Here is a 17,088-nt window from a genome sequence, read left to right as displayed (position 1 = left end):
GAGCTTATTCTTCCTAAACTGGAAAAACAATACTCACACCTCGGGGGAGTGTTCTTTTCAAGATGGTGGAAATGCCTATCATTAAAGAGTATAAACCAGAGTGGAAAGTCCTTTCTATCCTGAAGATACATGACAGTTACATAGAGGGCCTCGAGCACAGCTAGAATACCAAGTTTAAAGCAGTGTGAGACCCAGACTGTAATTCCATGAGAATACTGAGGAAAATAAAAAAATCGCTGGATTTCTCTAGAGCGCAGTTCCTCATGTTTAAAATGAAAAGCTGAATTCGATTCTGTGAGAAACACAGAAGAGAGAAGAAAAGAAAGAACTAATATACATGTAATGCCTCCTACATCAATATGCAACACTGGGGACTTTATAACCACTCATTAGAATAAAAAATGTTAAAATATAACAACTGACACTGCCGAAACACAAAGGATCATGAGAGACTACTAGAAGCAACTCTATGCCAATAAAATGGACAGCCTGGGAAACGGACAAATTCTTAGAAAAGCACAACCTTCTGAGACTGAACCAGGAAGAAAGAGAAAATGTAAACAGACCAATCACAAGCACTGAAATTGAAACTGTGATTAAAAACCTTCCAACAAACAAAAGCCCAGGACCGGATGGCTTCACAGACAAATTTTATCAAACACTTAGAGAAGAGCTAACACCTATCCTTCTCAAACTCTTCCAAAATATAGCAGAGGAAGGAACACTCCCAAACTCATTCTACGAGGCCACTATCACCCTGATACCAAAACCAGACAAGGATGTCACAAAGAAAGAAAACTACAGGCCAATATCACTGATGAACATAGATGCAAAAATCCACAACAAAATACTAGCAAACAGAATCCAACAGCACATTAAACGGATCATACACCATGATCAAGTGAGGCTTATTCCAGGAATGCAAGGATTCTTCAATATACGCAAATCAATCAACGTGATACACCATATTAACAAACTGAAGAAGAAAAACCATATGATCATCTCAATAGATGCAGAGAAAGCTTTGGACAAAATTCCACACCCATTTATGATAAAAACTCTCCAGAAAGTAGGCATAGAGGGAACCTACCTCAACATAATAAAAGCTATATATGACAGACCCACAGCCAACATCATTCTCAATGGTGAAAAACTGAAACCATTTCCTCTAAGATCAGGAACAAGACAAGGCTGCCCACTCTCACCACTATTATTCGACATAGTTTTGGAAGTTTTAGCCACAGCAATCGGAGACGAAAAATAAATAAAAGGAATGCAAATTGGAAAGAAGTAGAACTGTCACTGTTTGCAGATGACATGGTGCTATACATAGAGAATCCTAAAGATGCCACCAGAAAACTACTACAGCTAATCAATGAATTTGGTAGAGTAGTAGGATACAAAATTAATGCACAGAAATCTCTTGCATTCCTATACACTAATGATGAAAAATCTGAAAGAGAAATTAAGGACACACTCCCATTTACCACTGCAACAAAAAGAATAAAATACCTAGGAATAAACCTACCTAAGGAGACAAAAGACCTGTATGCAGAAAACTATAAGACAGTGATGAAAGAAATTAAAGATGATACAAACAGATGGGAAGATATACTATGTTCTTGGATTGGAAGAATCAACATTGTGAAAATGACTATACTACCCAAAGTGATCTAAAGATTCAATGCAATCCCTCTCAAACTACCAAGGGCATTCTTCACAGCACTAGAACAAAAAATTTCACAATTTGTATGGAAACACAAAAGACCCCAAATAACCAAAGCAATCTTGAGAAAGAAAAACAGAGCTGTAGGAATCAGGCTCCCTGACTTCAGACTATACTACAAAGATACAGTAATCAAGACAGTATGGTGCTGGCACAAAAACAGAAAGATAGATCAATGGAACAGGATAGAAAGCCCAGAGATAAACCCACGCACATATGGTCACCTTATCTTTGATAAAGGAAGCAAGAATATACAATGGAGAAAAGACAGCCTCTTCAATAAGTGGTGCTGGGAAAACTGGACAGCTACATGTAAAAGAATGAAATTAGAACACTCCCTAACACCATACACAGAAATAAACTCAAAATGGATTAAAGACCTAAATGTAAGGCCAGACACTATAAAACTCTTAGAGGAAAACATAGGCAGAACACTCTATGACATAAATCATAGCAAGATCCTTTTTGACCCACCTCCTAGAGAAATGGAAATAAAAATAAACAAATGGGACCTAATGAAACTTAAAAGCTTTTGCACAGCAAAGGAGACCATAAAAAAGACAAAATGACAACCCTCAGAATGCGAGAAAATATTTGCAAATGAAGCAACTGACAAAGGATTAATCTCCAAATTTACAAGCAGCTCATGCAGCTCAATATCAAAAAAACAAACAGCCCAATCCAAAAATGGGCAGAAGACCTAAATAGACATTTCTCCAAAGAAGATATACAGATTGCCAACAAACACATGAAAGGATGCTCAATATCACTAATCATTAGAGAAATGCAAATCAAAACTACAATGAGGTATCACCTCACACCAGTCAGAATGGCCATCATCAAAACATCTACAAACAATAAATGCTGGAGAGGGTGTGGAGAAAAGATAACCCTCTTGCACTGTTGGTGGGAATGTAAAGTGATACAGCCACTATGGAGAACAATACGGAGGTTCCCTAGAAAACTAAAAACAGAACTACCATATGACCCAGCAATCCCACTACTGGGCATATACCCAGAGAAAACCATAATTCAAAGAGTCAGGTACCACAATGTTCACTGCAGCTCTGTTTACAATAGCCAGGATATGGAAGCAACCTAAGTGTCCATTGACAGATGAATGGATAAAGAAGATGTGGCACATATATACAATGGAATATTACTCAGCCATATAAAGAAACGAAATTGAGTTATTTGTAGTGCAGTGGATGGACCAAGAGTCTGTCCTACAAAGTGAAGTAAGTCAGAAAGAGAAAAACAAATACTGTATGCTAACACATATACCTGGACTCTAAATTAAAAAATGGTTCTGAAGAACCTAGGGGCAGGACAGGAATAAAGACACAGACATAGAGAATGGATTTGAGACACGGGGAGGGGGAAGGGTAAGCTGGGACAAAGTGAGAGAGTGGCATGGACATACATACACTACCAAATGTAAAACAGATAGCTAGTGGGAAGCCACCGCATAGCACAGGGAGATCAGCTTCGTGCTTTGTGACCACCTAGAGGCGTGGGATAGGGAGGGTGGGAGGGAGACGCAAGAGGGAGGAAATATGGGGACATATGTATACATATAGCTGATGCATTTTGTTACAAAGCAGAAACTAACACACCACTGTAAATCAATTATACTCCAATAAAGATGTTAAAAAAATGTTAAAATAAAAGAGTAACCACAACAGCTAATGTTTACCAAACACTTAAAATGTGGTGGCCACGGTTCTAAGAACTTTATTACCTCATGTATTCCTCACAATAATGCTAACAGACAGCACTATTACTCTCTGCCTCCCTCCTAATTTTAGTTTTCTTCTTTTGCATTTTTTTTAAATTCATTTTTGGCTGTGTTGGGTCTTTGTTGCTGCGTGCGGGCTTTCTCTAGTTGGGGCAAGTGGGGGCTACTCTTCGTTGCGGTGCACGGGCTTCTCATTGCGGTGGCTTCTCTTGTTGCAGAGCATGGGCTCTAGGCGCGTGGGCTTCAGTAGTTGTGGCTCACGGGCTCTAGAGCGCAGGCTCAGTAGTTGTGGCACACGGGCTTAGTTGCTCCGCGGCATGTGTGATCTTCCCGGACCAGGGCTTCAAGCCTTGTCCCCTGCATTGGCAGGCGGATTCTTAACCACTGTGCCACCAGGGAAGCCCACCCTCCCTCCCAATTTTAGGTGAGAAAAATGAGGCCCAGAGAGGTTAGGTAACCTGCCTGAGGTTTCAGCACTAGTAAGTAGACAGGACCCTTTAAAAGCTGTTTCCCAACAAGAATCTGATTAGTTCTGACCGTATTTTTCTACTAGGCAAATACAAATAAGATAAAAAGGAGCCTTAGTCCATTGGTTCATTTTTCCCCCAAAATGAAGATGGGCAACGTCATACTTGCACACCTTCCACTTCAGACCAACCGCTCTGTTCTCACCTTCCCTGTGTTCCTGCCAAGAGAGAAGGCCGCTGCGTGGGAGCTGAGGGTGGGCTTCTCTCTGCCCCCTGATCAACCTCCCTCCACGCTTCTTACCCTCAACCCAAGAGCCATGTTTTTCCCTGGTGGCTTCAGAAGCAGGAAGACCCAGAATCTCTGACCTTCTTCCACAGGGCCGGGTGGCTCTCCGAGCTCAAAGCGCTGTAGGTCCTCTGACAGGCACCGCGTGTCTGAGGGCCGCTGGGCCACCAGCCAGCACCCACACCCAGCACGCGATGTGGCCTTGCAGGCCGCCCTTCATTGCTTTTGCCCTGGCCATCGTCTGCTCCCCCCAAGCCACCCCTTACCCTGACCTCCAAGGGCAACCTTGTCCAGTCCCAGATCCCTAGTCTACTGGACTGACACCTGTCATCAGCTGCCCCCCGCTCAAATCTCGGTACCTGTTTTCTGATCATCCACGGGGTCCCCCTCCATCTCTTCCCACAATCCTGCCCCAGCCTCTGCCACCTGCCTCTCTCCCGGCCACACACGCAGATCCAGCAAACAGATGTGCCCCTGAGGGCATCCACGCCTCCACTCCCGCCCAAAGGCCCATTAGACTCTTCAGCCCCAGACCCGCTGCCCCACAGAGAACAGCCGGTGCCTCAGCGTAACAAATGCTAAATGTCCTAACGACTGGCCCTGAGGATCATTCTGAGGTACCTACTCTGCATCAGGTACTACACACACTCATCCTTTATTTGAGGGGCAGCAGATGTTTCCCATTTTATCAATGAGGAAATTGACGTACAAAGACAGGAAGTGATCTAAGGGCATGTTACAAATAAAGGGCAAAGTGGGATAATTAATAAGGACCATGGCTCCAAAGTCGGTGCTTTGAGTCAGGACACAATACTCTCTCCTTATATCAACTCTAGAGGTATTAAACAACACCCAAACAGGAGGCTTTACCACAATGAATCTAAACAAAGGCGTCTTTGTTATGTTAATGAGGCGACTTTCAGAAGTTTCTAAAGGATGGGGGCTGGTTGCCCGGGCTTGGAACGTTCAGTCCCACCCCTGGCTACCCCGTTCTTCCTAACTTGATCTAGAGATTCAGTGCAATCCCAATGAAAACCACAGCAAGTTTATTTTGTGAATGGCGACAAACCGATTCTAGAATTTATATGGGAAGACCCAAAACAGCAATAAAATATTGAAAAAGAAAAACAAACTCAGAAAATTGACACGTCCCAACTCAAAACTTACTATATAAATCCACAGCCACTAATTGAAAAACACAAAGACATCACTGGCACAGAAGAGTGCGCAGAAACAGACCCACACAAATAGAGTCAACTGGTCTCTGACAAAGGAGCAAGGGCAATTCAATGGAAAAAGGATAATCTTCTCAACAAACGGTGCTGGAATTTGACATCTACATAAGAAAAAAAAAAAGAATCTAGACACAGAACTTACACCTTTGACAAATATTGACTCAAAGTGGTTCATAGTGTAAAATGCAAAAGCGTAAAGTCCTAGAATACAACACAGGAGAAAACCTAGGCAGCCCTTGATCTGGTAATGACTCCTTAGATACAACACCAAAAGCACTATCAAAAAAAAAAAAAAAGGTATTAACTGGCTGGGACTTCATTAAAATTAAAAACTTCTCCTCTGTGAAAGACAATGTTAATAAAAGGGAAACAAGAGCTACAGACTAAGACCACAGTTTTGCAAAACACACATCTGATATAGGACTTCTTTCCAAAATACACAAAGAACTTTTTAAATCCAACAATAAGAAAACAAACATCCCAATTAAAAAGTGGGCCAAAGAACTTAACAGATATACAGAGGGCAAACAAGCATATGAAAAGATTTTCCACATGACACGCCATTAAGGAACTGCCCATTGAAAACAACGAGATACCGCTACACACCTATCAGAATGGGCAAAATCCAGAACACTGACAGCACCAAACGTTGACAAGGGTGTGGAGCCACAGGAACTCTCATTCGTTGCCGGGGGATGTACGACATGGTGCGGCCACTTCGGAAGACAGTGGTTTCTTATTACACCAAAAATACTCTTACCATACGATCCAGCAATTCTGTTCCTTTGCATTTACCCAAAAGAGTCAAAAAACTATGTTCACACAAAAATCTGCACATGGATGTTTACAGCGGCAAACTGACAAAATGTGACAGCAACCAACGATGTCCTTCAATATGTGAAAGGACAAAAAAACTGTGGTGCATTCAGACAATGGAATTTTAACCAATAACAAAAAAATACGAGCTACGGAGCCAAGACAAGACACAGAAGAAACTTAAACTCATATTGCTAAGTCAAAGAAGGCTTTCTGTAAAGATTACGTACTGTACGATTTCAACTATATCACATTCTGGGAAAGGCAAAACTATAGAGACATAAAATTTCAGTGGTTGCCTGGGGTTCAACAGGAGGTGATGAGGAAGAGAGGGAAAAATAAGTAGAACACAGAGGGTATTGAGGACAGTGAAACTACTCTGTAGGATATTATGCATCTGTTAAAAGCCATAGTGTGTTACAGCACAACCAGCGGACAACAATGCAAACTGTGGATTTTAGTGAATAATAATGTATCGATGCTGCTTCATCAACTGCAACCAAAGTATCACTCGAATGAATGCCAGATGTTAACAATAGGGGAAACTGCTGTAAAAAACAGTGAAGTATATAATACAACAAACAAAAAAAGGAGGAGAATGGGGATAGAATACGCACAAAACGACTCTTTTCAGCAATACCGGCGCTGGTAACAGTAGCATTGCTATTTGTGTGTAATGTACCAAATAAGTAACTGTGAGATAGTCTAACATCACGTGTATCCCTGACAATCAGGATCCTCAGAGTGGAAGAAAAGTAGAGACTAGTGTGAAGGAAGTTAAGGAAGAGCCTTACAGTCCCATATTTAAATTGGACCTTCCAGTATGAGCTCGTTAGATATTTTAATCTTCATATATGTGTATATATGTATCTGTATACATCTACAGATACATATATTGCGACACGTGTGTGTGTGTGTGTGTGTGTGTGTGTGTGTATACGGTTTTTTTTTTAGCTGTGTCTGCTAAAAATGCCTAAAGACCATGAACGACCCAGGAATAATGAGCACCCCTGGAGCCCAGATCGTGGTCCCAAAATATTGCCCACTAAGACAGACAAACAAAAACAGGGTTTCTATGAGGACAGCTGATTCCAGGTCCGGGACAGGAATTCACAGACACACCGGGGACAGCTTGTTACTCTTTGCTCACGTCCACTGGATGCGAGAGCCAACAAGAGGTTCCCACAGGCCAAAAATGAACAGTTTGCACTTGAACAAGGACCATGGCTGCAAGGCTGTGGTGTGCATGGATGAAAACTTTTTTTTTTTTTTCGGTACGCGGGCCTCTCACTGTTGTGGCCTCTCCCGTTGCGCGGCACAGGCTCCGGACGCGCAGGCTCAGCGGCCATGGCCCACGGGCCTAGCCGCTCCGCAGCATGTGGGATCTTCCCAGACCGGGACACGAACCCGCGTCCCCTGCATCGGCAGGCAGACTCTCAACCACTGCGCCACCAGGGAAGCCCGAAAACATATTATTTTAAAGAGCAAAATTTCTGACACCTGTCTCCACATTCAGAGTTTCCCCCTGAACTGGTCTGGGGTGCAGCCTGAGCACTGCAATGTTTAAACATTCCCTAGGCGAGTCTAAAAACCAGACAAGTTTGCCAGCAGCTGGTATAGATGATACCAACCTGTGAGCAAGCTAATTCTCAGAGAAAAGCTTAAGGCGTGAGTGATTTCTCTCGGAAGAGGGCAATGCACTGAGTGAGCACCTCGGGAGGCCTGACCAGCACCTCTGCGAGAGCTCATTCTGCATCAGGAACGTTAAGCCTTTGCCTGACATCTAAGTTTCAAATGTCTTCCCCATTTCGGTGATTCCTGCTTCCATTTTAAAGCGTACACAAGAGCACACCCCATGACTCAATAATTCCACCCCTAGTCTGTAACCTACAGAAAGGAATATGTGTGTTCACGTGGTCACAGCAGCACTACGGGTGACAGCCCTAGCCTGGGAGCGACACGAACATCCATCCACAGCAGAACGGACGCCTGAACTTGGCAGTCACACCCTGGATCTGGAACCAGTGTCACGACACAAATGAAGCTCATGAACTAGATGCTGAGCGTTAAGAACCAGAGAGTAAAGAGTGTGCACTGTAAACCCTCTTTCCTTTGAACGATGCACCTCAACAGGCAAAGGGAATCTATGCTGTCAGTCAGGACCCTGTCCTGAGGGGCTAGTGCCTGGGACATGCCCACTGTGTTCTGTTTCTTGCTTTGAAAATCTGTCACACTGTACAGTTATACGTGCGCTTATCTATAGGATAGCCTTCAGTAAAGGCTTCTTGAAATCGATTTTTTTAAGAGTGTGTTAAGTGTTTGGGGAAGAAGAAGGTTCCTGTTTCCTCGGCCCCATGGGCAAGAGCAGAGGAGGGTCGGCATCCCTGAACGCATTCCTCAACGGATACAGACTCAGCAGCCCATACAGGGCAGGGACGCGGCTTTCGGGACCAGAGCACCAGGAGGCACTCAGTGGATGCTTGCTGAGTTAGAGGCTGTACCTTCGTACGTGCACCTGACTGTCAAAAACATTAGTGACATGAGTAAGGCAAGAAAGCATGAGCAGGGGCTCGCCTGGTGGCGCAGTGGTTGGGAGGCCGCCTGCCGATGCAGGGGATGCGGGTTCGTGCCCCGGTCCAGGAGGATCCCACGTGCTGCGGAGCGGCTGGGCCCGTGAGCCGTGGCCGCTGAGCCTGCGCGTCCGGAGCCTGCGCTCCGCAACGGGAGAGGCCACAATGGTGAGAGGTCTGCGTACGGGGACGGGGGCGGGGGGAAGAAAGCACGAGCTAACAACATAGCTTCTGGAGTCTGAGTGCCTGGCTGCAAATCCTGACTCTGCTACTTACTAGTGTGTGACCTAGAGCAAAAGGTACTTAAGTTCTCAACGTCTCTGTGCTATAAACTGGGTGACGAGGATGACGACGACGATGATGATAACTGTGAGGTTTAAAGGAAATAATCCACATGAAGGGCCACGTACAGTGCCCGCCACACGTGTGCGTGTGCATTAATGCGCTCCACATAGATATTTTAAAATTATCTATTATTTTTATCCTTTTCTAATAAAGAGTACACAATTTGTAGAGTACTAACAGGTTAAATAGGCATCTTTCACAAGGCCTGAAGACTGAAATACTTACAGCTCTGAAAAACCAACTGTGTATGTAAACATCTGCAGAACAGCCACTTGTACACTGAGGGTGTACACACCATGTCACCAATCTCTGCTCTGTGCTGTGCTCTGAGAAACCAAGAGGCCAAGAGCCCCTCCAGTTCACTACCTGGTCTGAGGTGTGCCTTTCATTGGGCCCACTTTACCCTTAAGAACTATTCTGAGTCCGGAGGAATCGTTAACAGGTACACAGAGAAACGTATTAAATGCAAAGGCTCTTTATGACGTACCGGTAAACTACAACCACAGTTACCATTTCATTCAACTCAGGTTTATTCTGTTGTGATACATGAACCAATACTGCCCCAAGAGAACCTTCTCCAGCACCATACTTCATAGAGGGTTTTAAGCTAATGTTCTAAGTTTGAAGATAGAAAAAAATGAATTAATGTAGAGTATAAAAAATCTCACATCTGCCGTTAAACCCAGTTAAAATTAATAGTTTTTCAGAAAAGCCTAAGGAAACAGGGAGGGTTCAGAGTTAACTCTGACCAGATAGAGACCAAGTTGCCTCTACTGTTTTATTTGACAGTTAAAGCCCTGCAACGATGTGATAAACCTAAGCTTCCAAGCTGGCAGACTGGAAGAATGATGCCTTTTCTTAGCCCAGCACAGTGTTGTTTTTTTGGGTTTTTTTAATGCCACGATTTATTTCTGGACTCTCTATTCTATTCCACTGGTGTATATGTCTGTTTTTATACCAATACGACATCCTTTTTTTTTTTTTTTTTTTTTGGCCACACTGCACAGCATGCGGGATCTTAGTTCCCCGACCAGGGATCGATCCCACGCCCCCTGCAGTGGAAGCGTGGAGCCTTAACCACTGGACCGCCAGGGAAGCCCCCAGCACAGTGTTTTTAAAGAATTCTGAAACTGACTGGCATGAGGTGAGGCCCGCCAGCCCCGCTTAGCCCTGGAAAGCATCACTCCTTAAGGCCTGAGCCAGGGGTGGGAAACCACACTGCACACGGTTACATAACAAAGCTGTCGGTGTGTCTAACGTGTGATGCTGGGGCTTTCTCGACCTTCTGTTTGCTCATCTGTAAAACGCTGATGATTATTATCTGCACCAAAGGCTGATGCGAGAAGCACTTAACACCACGTAAGCACGCACACGTGTACCATTTAGAATCTCTGATGCAGACGTGATGGGCTGATCTGTGGCCCCCTCAAGTCCTGTGTTGAAGCCCTCAGAGTGACACTGTGTTTGGAGACAGGACCTTCAAAGAGGTGATGAAGTTATAATGAAGCCAGAGGGTGTGCCCCCTCTCTCCTGTGCTACGCTTTCTACCCCAGTGCACCTGAATTCTTAACTGAGAAGGACAGCAACCTTCTTCAATAAATTTTTCCCAAACACCAAGTACAAAAATAACAGAGGTGCACACGCAGAGCCCAGAAAAGACGTTTAAGCCAGGCTGGAGGGGATGGTGGGTTAAAATTTAGTCCTGGGGAGCTTCCCGGAGGAGGTGACACATGTGAATGGAGTCACATGGACAGAAAGTCATCTCCTCCCTCAACAAGCGTTAATTCACAAGGCTGAGAGGAGGGTGGCTGGAGAGAGAAAGGGTAAGGACTGCCCAGGCCAAGATGTTTAAAAACACAAAGGTGGGCTTAAACACACAAGTCAGGAGAGCAAAAAAAGAAAAGGTCTTAATAAAGATCACAGTGAAAGGGACATGGTCTTTCCAGCTCTTCTATCATTCCCCCAAAGAAGTCCTATCATGATGAAAATTCCCAGCAGGCATCACCACTTCCTGGGTTAACAGCCCCTCCAGATAACCAACCCGGGATTACGTCTGTTGATTCTTTTGCAGGGTCCTTCAGAAAGACAACTACCTCAGAGGCAGCTGATTTTTCTCTTTTAAAATATTCTGTAATAACCTCAATGGGAAAGGAATTTGGAAAAGAATGGATACTTGTATGGGTATAACTGAATCACTTTGTGGTACATCTGTAATGAACACATCATTGTTAATCAACTATACTCCAATATAAAATAAAAATTAAAATAATAATAAAATAAAATTTATCTGAGAGATACTTTAGTCTAACCTGAAGAAAAACAACAACAACAAAAAAAAAAACCGATAAAGGTTTGACACCCAGAGCGCAGTAAATGTGAAGAGATTAAGAAGTCAGAGAGACTTAAATAAAAGAAATGAAAAAAAGTCTCTCTGGCTGCTGATGGGAGTCTCTGCTCCCAGAAAGCTGATGACAGGACCCTTCAAGAGCAACTTTATCATCTGGGTGAAGAGCTGCTGCATGAGAGAGAGTTTCTGCTGTGAAGTCTCTTTAATAAAAAGTACAAAATTGGTACCATTCCTCCCAGAAGCTTTCAGCAGATTACGTGCTGTGCAGGAAAAAAAAAAAATGAAGGAAAAGAAATAAAATGAGCGATCATTTTAAAGAAACAGCAATCGAAATCTATGGGAACCCTAGGCAAGAGGGCCAAACACACCAGGTTCTGTTAAGCCACACAGAAAACGTCAACGCATAACACACACAGATGCCTTTCCCGGTTCCACTAAGCAGGCTATTCCCCGTTGAGGCCATCGACTGCATTGGGACTGGTTCCGTATGAGGCTTACGCACTCTCTGGACATTCACATGAGCAGTTAACAGTCACTGTGCGCTCAGTACTGGCTTGCTGCTAAGCCCTCGACAGGAAGCAGTGCACTCGGCGGTACACCCATGCCCCCAAGCGGGTACTTAGGTTTCCATCTAACGATGAGGCACTTGAGGCTCAGAACGGTTTCGTAGCTTCTCTAAAGTAACACAGCGATAAGTAAACCTGGACAATCTAAACCCAGTCTACTCAACTCCAGGTCCCACTGGACTACGTCTGCCTCTCAGGGTTGGATCTGAGCATCTCCAGAACCTGGCTGGACTGACAGAAAACTTTAGAGACTGCTGGATGTCTGGCTCCAGCCTATGAAGTTTTCCCCGCCAGAAAGCTTTTGGTACCTCAACTCCTGAAAGCATTTTTTAAAGGCAGCTTACTGTCTCAGAGGAATGAAAGGGCTACGTTTATAAGACGCAACTCTCCCAAGCAGAAGTGGAGCCTGTTTCCTATGCTTAGAATAGGTACACAACTACCACTCTTAGCTTCAAAGCTTAATTCTTTCTCATCGTTGGAGAAACTAAACAAAGCAACGATAATGAAGGGAAGGCTTCATACAGTACCATTCTCTGTCCATGCGAATAAGCTGTTCTCTGGGTTCCATCTTGATACTAGTACATAAAACCTCAGGGAATTCCCTGGCGGTCCAGGGCTTAGGACTCAGTGCTTTCACTGCCGAGGCCCGGGTTCCATTCCTGGTTGGGGAACTAATCCCACAAGCCACACGGCCAAAAAAAAAAAAACAAAAAACAAAAACAAATAAGTAAAACCTGAGGATTACAGTTAAAATTTTATAAGTAAAAGACTATGGGAATCCTTATACTACAGCTAAGGTGATCACGCCAAATACTTTAATATATATTAAAACACATAACGTTATGTACACTACTGATAAATAAGCCCCAGTGGAGGATGGGATTCTTAAGGCATCCTGGGACCCTCAGAGTCCAGAAGTCGGGGAGTTTTACTCCTTCCCTGGGTCTACCACACTCCAGAGGCCTGCGGAGGTAGGATTTCCAAATTCACTTCCACCAAACTCCCCAAGAAGCACTCTTGCTCTTCCTGAAGCGACTTCTTTGGGAAAACATTAAGAATGACCTTGCTTTTCCAGCACCTAATATTACACCGGAAAGAGCTTTTTCAGGAAGCAAGTGGCTATCTTTTCTTCTTCAATAAAAGCCAAGGCTTCAAAGAGATAAAGCAACTGAACTGAAATAGCTACACCACTCTCCCTACTTATAAATATTACATAGAGAATCCTCTTCAAAGCTGAGGAGCACAAAGTTCCTCTAGTGAAAGCAACCTTTTTTTAAGCCCATGAGAAAGAGCCCTGAGGGGCAGAAACCCGTGGGACCAAGGGCACAGCCGAGCCAGGCCTCCTGCTTCCATCCTCTTCCCCCCATCCCCTTCCTCTGACGCAGCTGAGCCCCCAGTGACCATCATGATCCCAGCAGGGCAGGGGCGGTACAGGGACACATCCAGATCTGCAACTGCCAGTCCCTCACCTGAGACACCTGCTGCCACCACGAAGCCACTACTACTGAGAGAGGCCAGCACAGACCAGGAGACTGAAATGCTAATTCGTACAAAAGCTAAACTTAAGGGCAGGTGTCTTCCTAAGGATTACCAAATGCAAATCACCTACAGCTTTTCATCCCCCTGCCTTTTGCAGAGATGTATCAATGGCACCAACACCAATCTCTGTCCCAGGCGCAAACCACGGATTCACGCTAACTTTGCTCTCTCCAGGCCTAACAAGCAATCCGTCATCTGTTAGGGTGTCCTGGACATCCCCCCTTCTTCTCCAGTGTCACATCCTGGTCTGGATCTCATCAGCTCGCAGGCCTAATCCATCATTCTTTCCTTCATCCGTCAAACATTTCGGAGCACCTATTGTGTTCCAGGCACTAGAATAAATAAGGCACACAGGAATACTGCACTGCTTTCGTTCCCCCTCGGCCTCCCAGTGGGGAAGAAAGACATCTGGATTAAGAACACATCACAATCCTGTGTAACAAGTGTCATGAAGCGGGACTTCCCTGGCGGTCCAGTGGTTAAGACTCCGAGCTTCCACTGCAGGGGACACGGGTTCGATCCCTGGTCGGGGAACTAAGATGCCGCAGGCCCCACACAGTGCGACCAAAAAAAAAAAGGGTCATGAAGCAAAGTGTGTCCAAACTTCACTGAGAAGGCTTCACACAGGCTGTGGCGTCTGAGCTGACTCTTGACAGGTTAAGTAAAAGGATCTGGGGTGAAGCGGGTGGAGAGGGAGGAAACGATACTTCTAAAGGCACAAAGACGAGAAGGAATGCCCTGGCTCAGAAAGGACCATCGGTTCATTATGGTTGGGATGCCAGATGCATGGAAGAAACAGGCGCTAAGGTAGGCTGCAGTCAGATTCAGAAAGGAGCAGGTCATCGCAAGGAACATGGAGCATTACATTGGTAATGGACAACCAGAAGGTCCAAACTTCAGCCACCATCAACCTGAACAAGAGCTTGATTTCACCTCTAATGTGTTGGAATTAACTGTCAATATCTAAAAATTAGAAAATTTTATATAAAAATCTGGATTCTTGGCTTCATAGAGAAAAAAAATCTGGCAACACTGGGCCAACGTTCCCAAGTGGTGACAACTGTTTGGATCTAAGCAGCAGGTGTATCTCATCATTCAGATGAGATACCTATTACGGAATTCATGACCATCCTCACCTGGCCCCTGAAGAATCTGAATTTGCAATCCCCGGTTTAAAGGAGAGAGTTGCAGTAAGATGCATGTTACAGGAAAGCAACAGGGGCAGTAAAACTGGAGGCAAGAGGCAAAGTTAGAAAAACATTACAATAGCACAGGGGGGAAGTAACAAAAGCCCGAACTAAGTGAGAACAATAAACCCAGAAAAAGGGTTGATGGTAATGAGTAATGAGAAAAGCGTAATGAGTCAAGAAACGTTTAACTTGCTCCAGGTGCAAACACACTTAATCAGGTAATGTCCGTGGGGCGTTTGTTCAAGGCTACATAGGAGACTATATTAAGAGAATGGAAAAATGATTCAGAACTAATTTTCCATTAAAACACCAAGTGAAAAATAATTAAAAATAAATTAAAAAAATAAAACACCAAGGGGCTCTTTAGTAAACTGTGTGGTAAGTCCACCCGAAGGCCATCAATCAGCCTGGAGAACTGATGAGGTCTAACAACCACGGTCCGGGGATTCTTAACCTGGCTCTCGTGTCCGTTTTCCAGCTGGGACAGAACAAACTCTGACTGCAAGCTTTCCGAGCTGAGCCCTCGACAAGCGCTGTTTACAAGCAGCCAAGCAGCGGGTGGGATGTAAACCACTACAACGTCTCGCACCGCCACCAGCAACTACTTCTTAAACTCATAAACCCGTCCAGCTCCTCCTCCGAGAAGGCCCTCCGGAGAACTTACACAAGCCGTTGACGTCCAGCATGTTGGAGATGCCCCGGTCACTCATGTCCACTTCCGGCTGGTTCTTCTCCCGGCTCTCCTCCACCAACTTTTTCAGAGACTTGGACATGACCTGTACCAAACGACAACAACACAGCACGTGGGCGACGGCCAGGAGGTTGCAGAGAGAGAAATGAGGAAACACTCGGCTGGCACTCTCCAGTTTTCGCCTGGCCTTGGAAAGTGGGCACCCGCAAGCAGGGTCCGGGGGCAGGGAGGGGGATGGGGAGGGCGGGACAGGGAGTGGGAAGGGTCCAGCACCGTTCCCGCCGCGGAGAGAGAAGCAAACACAAGGGCAACGCCACACACATACTCACTGCGGAGGGCTGCACCTAACAGGCTGCGCGTGGGAACAACAGGCTTCTGCAGGGCTCACTCCCGCGGCGAGAGATGCACTCCACTCGGTCTGTGCAAAACGAGCACCCGAACGAGGAACACGCCCTGTCCCGGCACTCGGCGCAGGCGCACACCGGGCCACTCTTAGCTCCTCGCCCCGCCCGCGCCAGACCGTTCCCTAATTAGGAGAACAGCTTACTAGACGTGGCTTAGCGCGAGACCTCGCCCACAAAAGAATGCGTGCCCCGAGGCCGACCAATCACGTTTGCTGTTCTGCCTCGGGACTCCGCCCCACCCGAGGTTAGCTCCCTCCCGTTGGAGATTCCGATTGGACTGGAGTCGGCGCGTGCGCACTAGTTCGGCGCAGGCTCAGTTTGTAGGTGGAAGCCAGAGTGGTGTGGGCGGAAGCCGGGAAGTTTGGGCAGCGCCTGCGAAGGGCTGGTGGTACACCAGGATGGGTCCCGGGGAAACTACAAGTAAATTTTCTCTCAGTGTGCTGCTTCTTTAATTGCGGTTCCACTTACTGGAAGTTGCTGCCCTGAGTCCCTTCCCCACAGGTTGTACCTCCCGCTATATTGTGAGCTTCTCAAAGCAAGAACTCCTTGGTGGTCTGTGTGTCCCCGACGCCCAGGTCGCAGTCACGGACCCCTGGCTCACAGGAGGGGGAATATACCAGATAAATACGTGACTTCTCTGTTCTTATGATGTGACATAGCTTAGTTAGCTTTCTATTGAATGATGATTTTCTTATACAGTTTTCATTGTTCTTTTTACTAGAATTTCTGTTTTCCTTTCCTTCTTGTAACCTTTAAGCTTTTCATTACTTGCTACCGCTTGAAATCCAATGACTTCTTGAAGACTTTAGGAACCTTCTAATTTACTGCTCTAACTTAGACTGATTCGTTCTGTCCTTCCAGCTGAGAAGTTATCTATAATTCCTTTTCATTTGGTCCCTGGGTTGAGACAGACATTTCTTGCAGGCATCTTGCTGGAGTAACTACCCTCAAGTAACTTTCTCTAGAAGGATGTATAGGAGGCACAAATTTTGAGTAGTTGCATGTTTTTAAATGTCCTTATTCTGCCCGCACCTTTGATAATTTGCCTGACATGGAATTCTAGGTTCAAAAGAAGTTTCTCCTAAATCTCGATGGCATAGTTCCACTGACTTCTGCTTTCAGTATTGATGCCCAGAAACATATTGGTCTCCTCATCTTTGCAGGGAAA

The 17,088-nt window shown here is 45.2% G+C and overlaps 1 protein-coding gene across 7 annotated transcripts in view; it reads right to left on the bottom strand.

The window, feature by feature from the left end:
• The window catches only part of RSU1 (Ras suppressor protein 1), a 356,102-nt gene extending 340,039 nt beyond the window's left edge, over window positions 1-16,063 (bottom strand). For 2 of the 7 annotated variants that reach the window (XR_004476192.2, XR_004476194.2), the window contains exons 1-2: window positions 15,846-16,003; window positions 15,490-15,601 (exon numbers count right to left, since the gene is read on the bottom strand). Coding sequence is in view for 2 of the 7 variants with exons in the window: in XM_004278605.3 (XP_004278653.1) it covers window positions 15,490-15,598 (109 nt within the window). In the remaining 5 variants the exon portion in view is untranslated. Of the gene's footprint in view, window positions 1-15,489; window positions 15,602-15,841 lie in introns of all 7 variants that reach the window. The other 5 variants (XR_004476195.2, XM_033403465.2, XR_007475852.1 and 2 more) reach the window with 4 other exon arrangements.
• Window positions 16,064-17,088: the final 1,025 nt, after the last annotated feature.

The sequence above is a fragment of the Orcinus orca genome, chromosome 2 (genome assembly GCF_937001465.1).
Source record: "Orcinus orca chromosome 2, mOrcOrc1.1, whole genome shotgun sequence".
NCBI classification, from domain to species: Eukaryota; Metazoa; Chordata; class Mammalia; order Artiodactyla; family Delphinidae; genus Orcinus; species Orcinus orca.
This window is presented reverse-complemented; position numbering and strand designations above follow the sequence as displayed.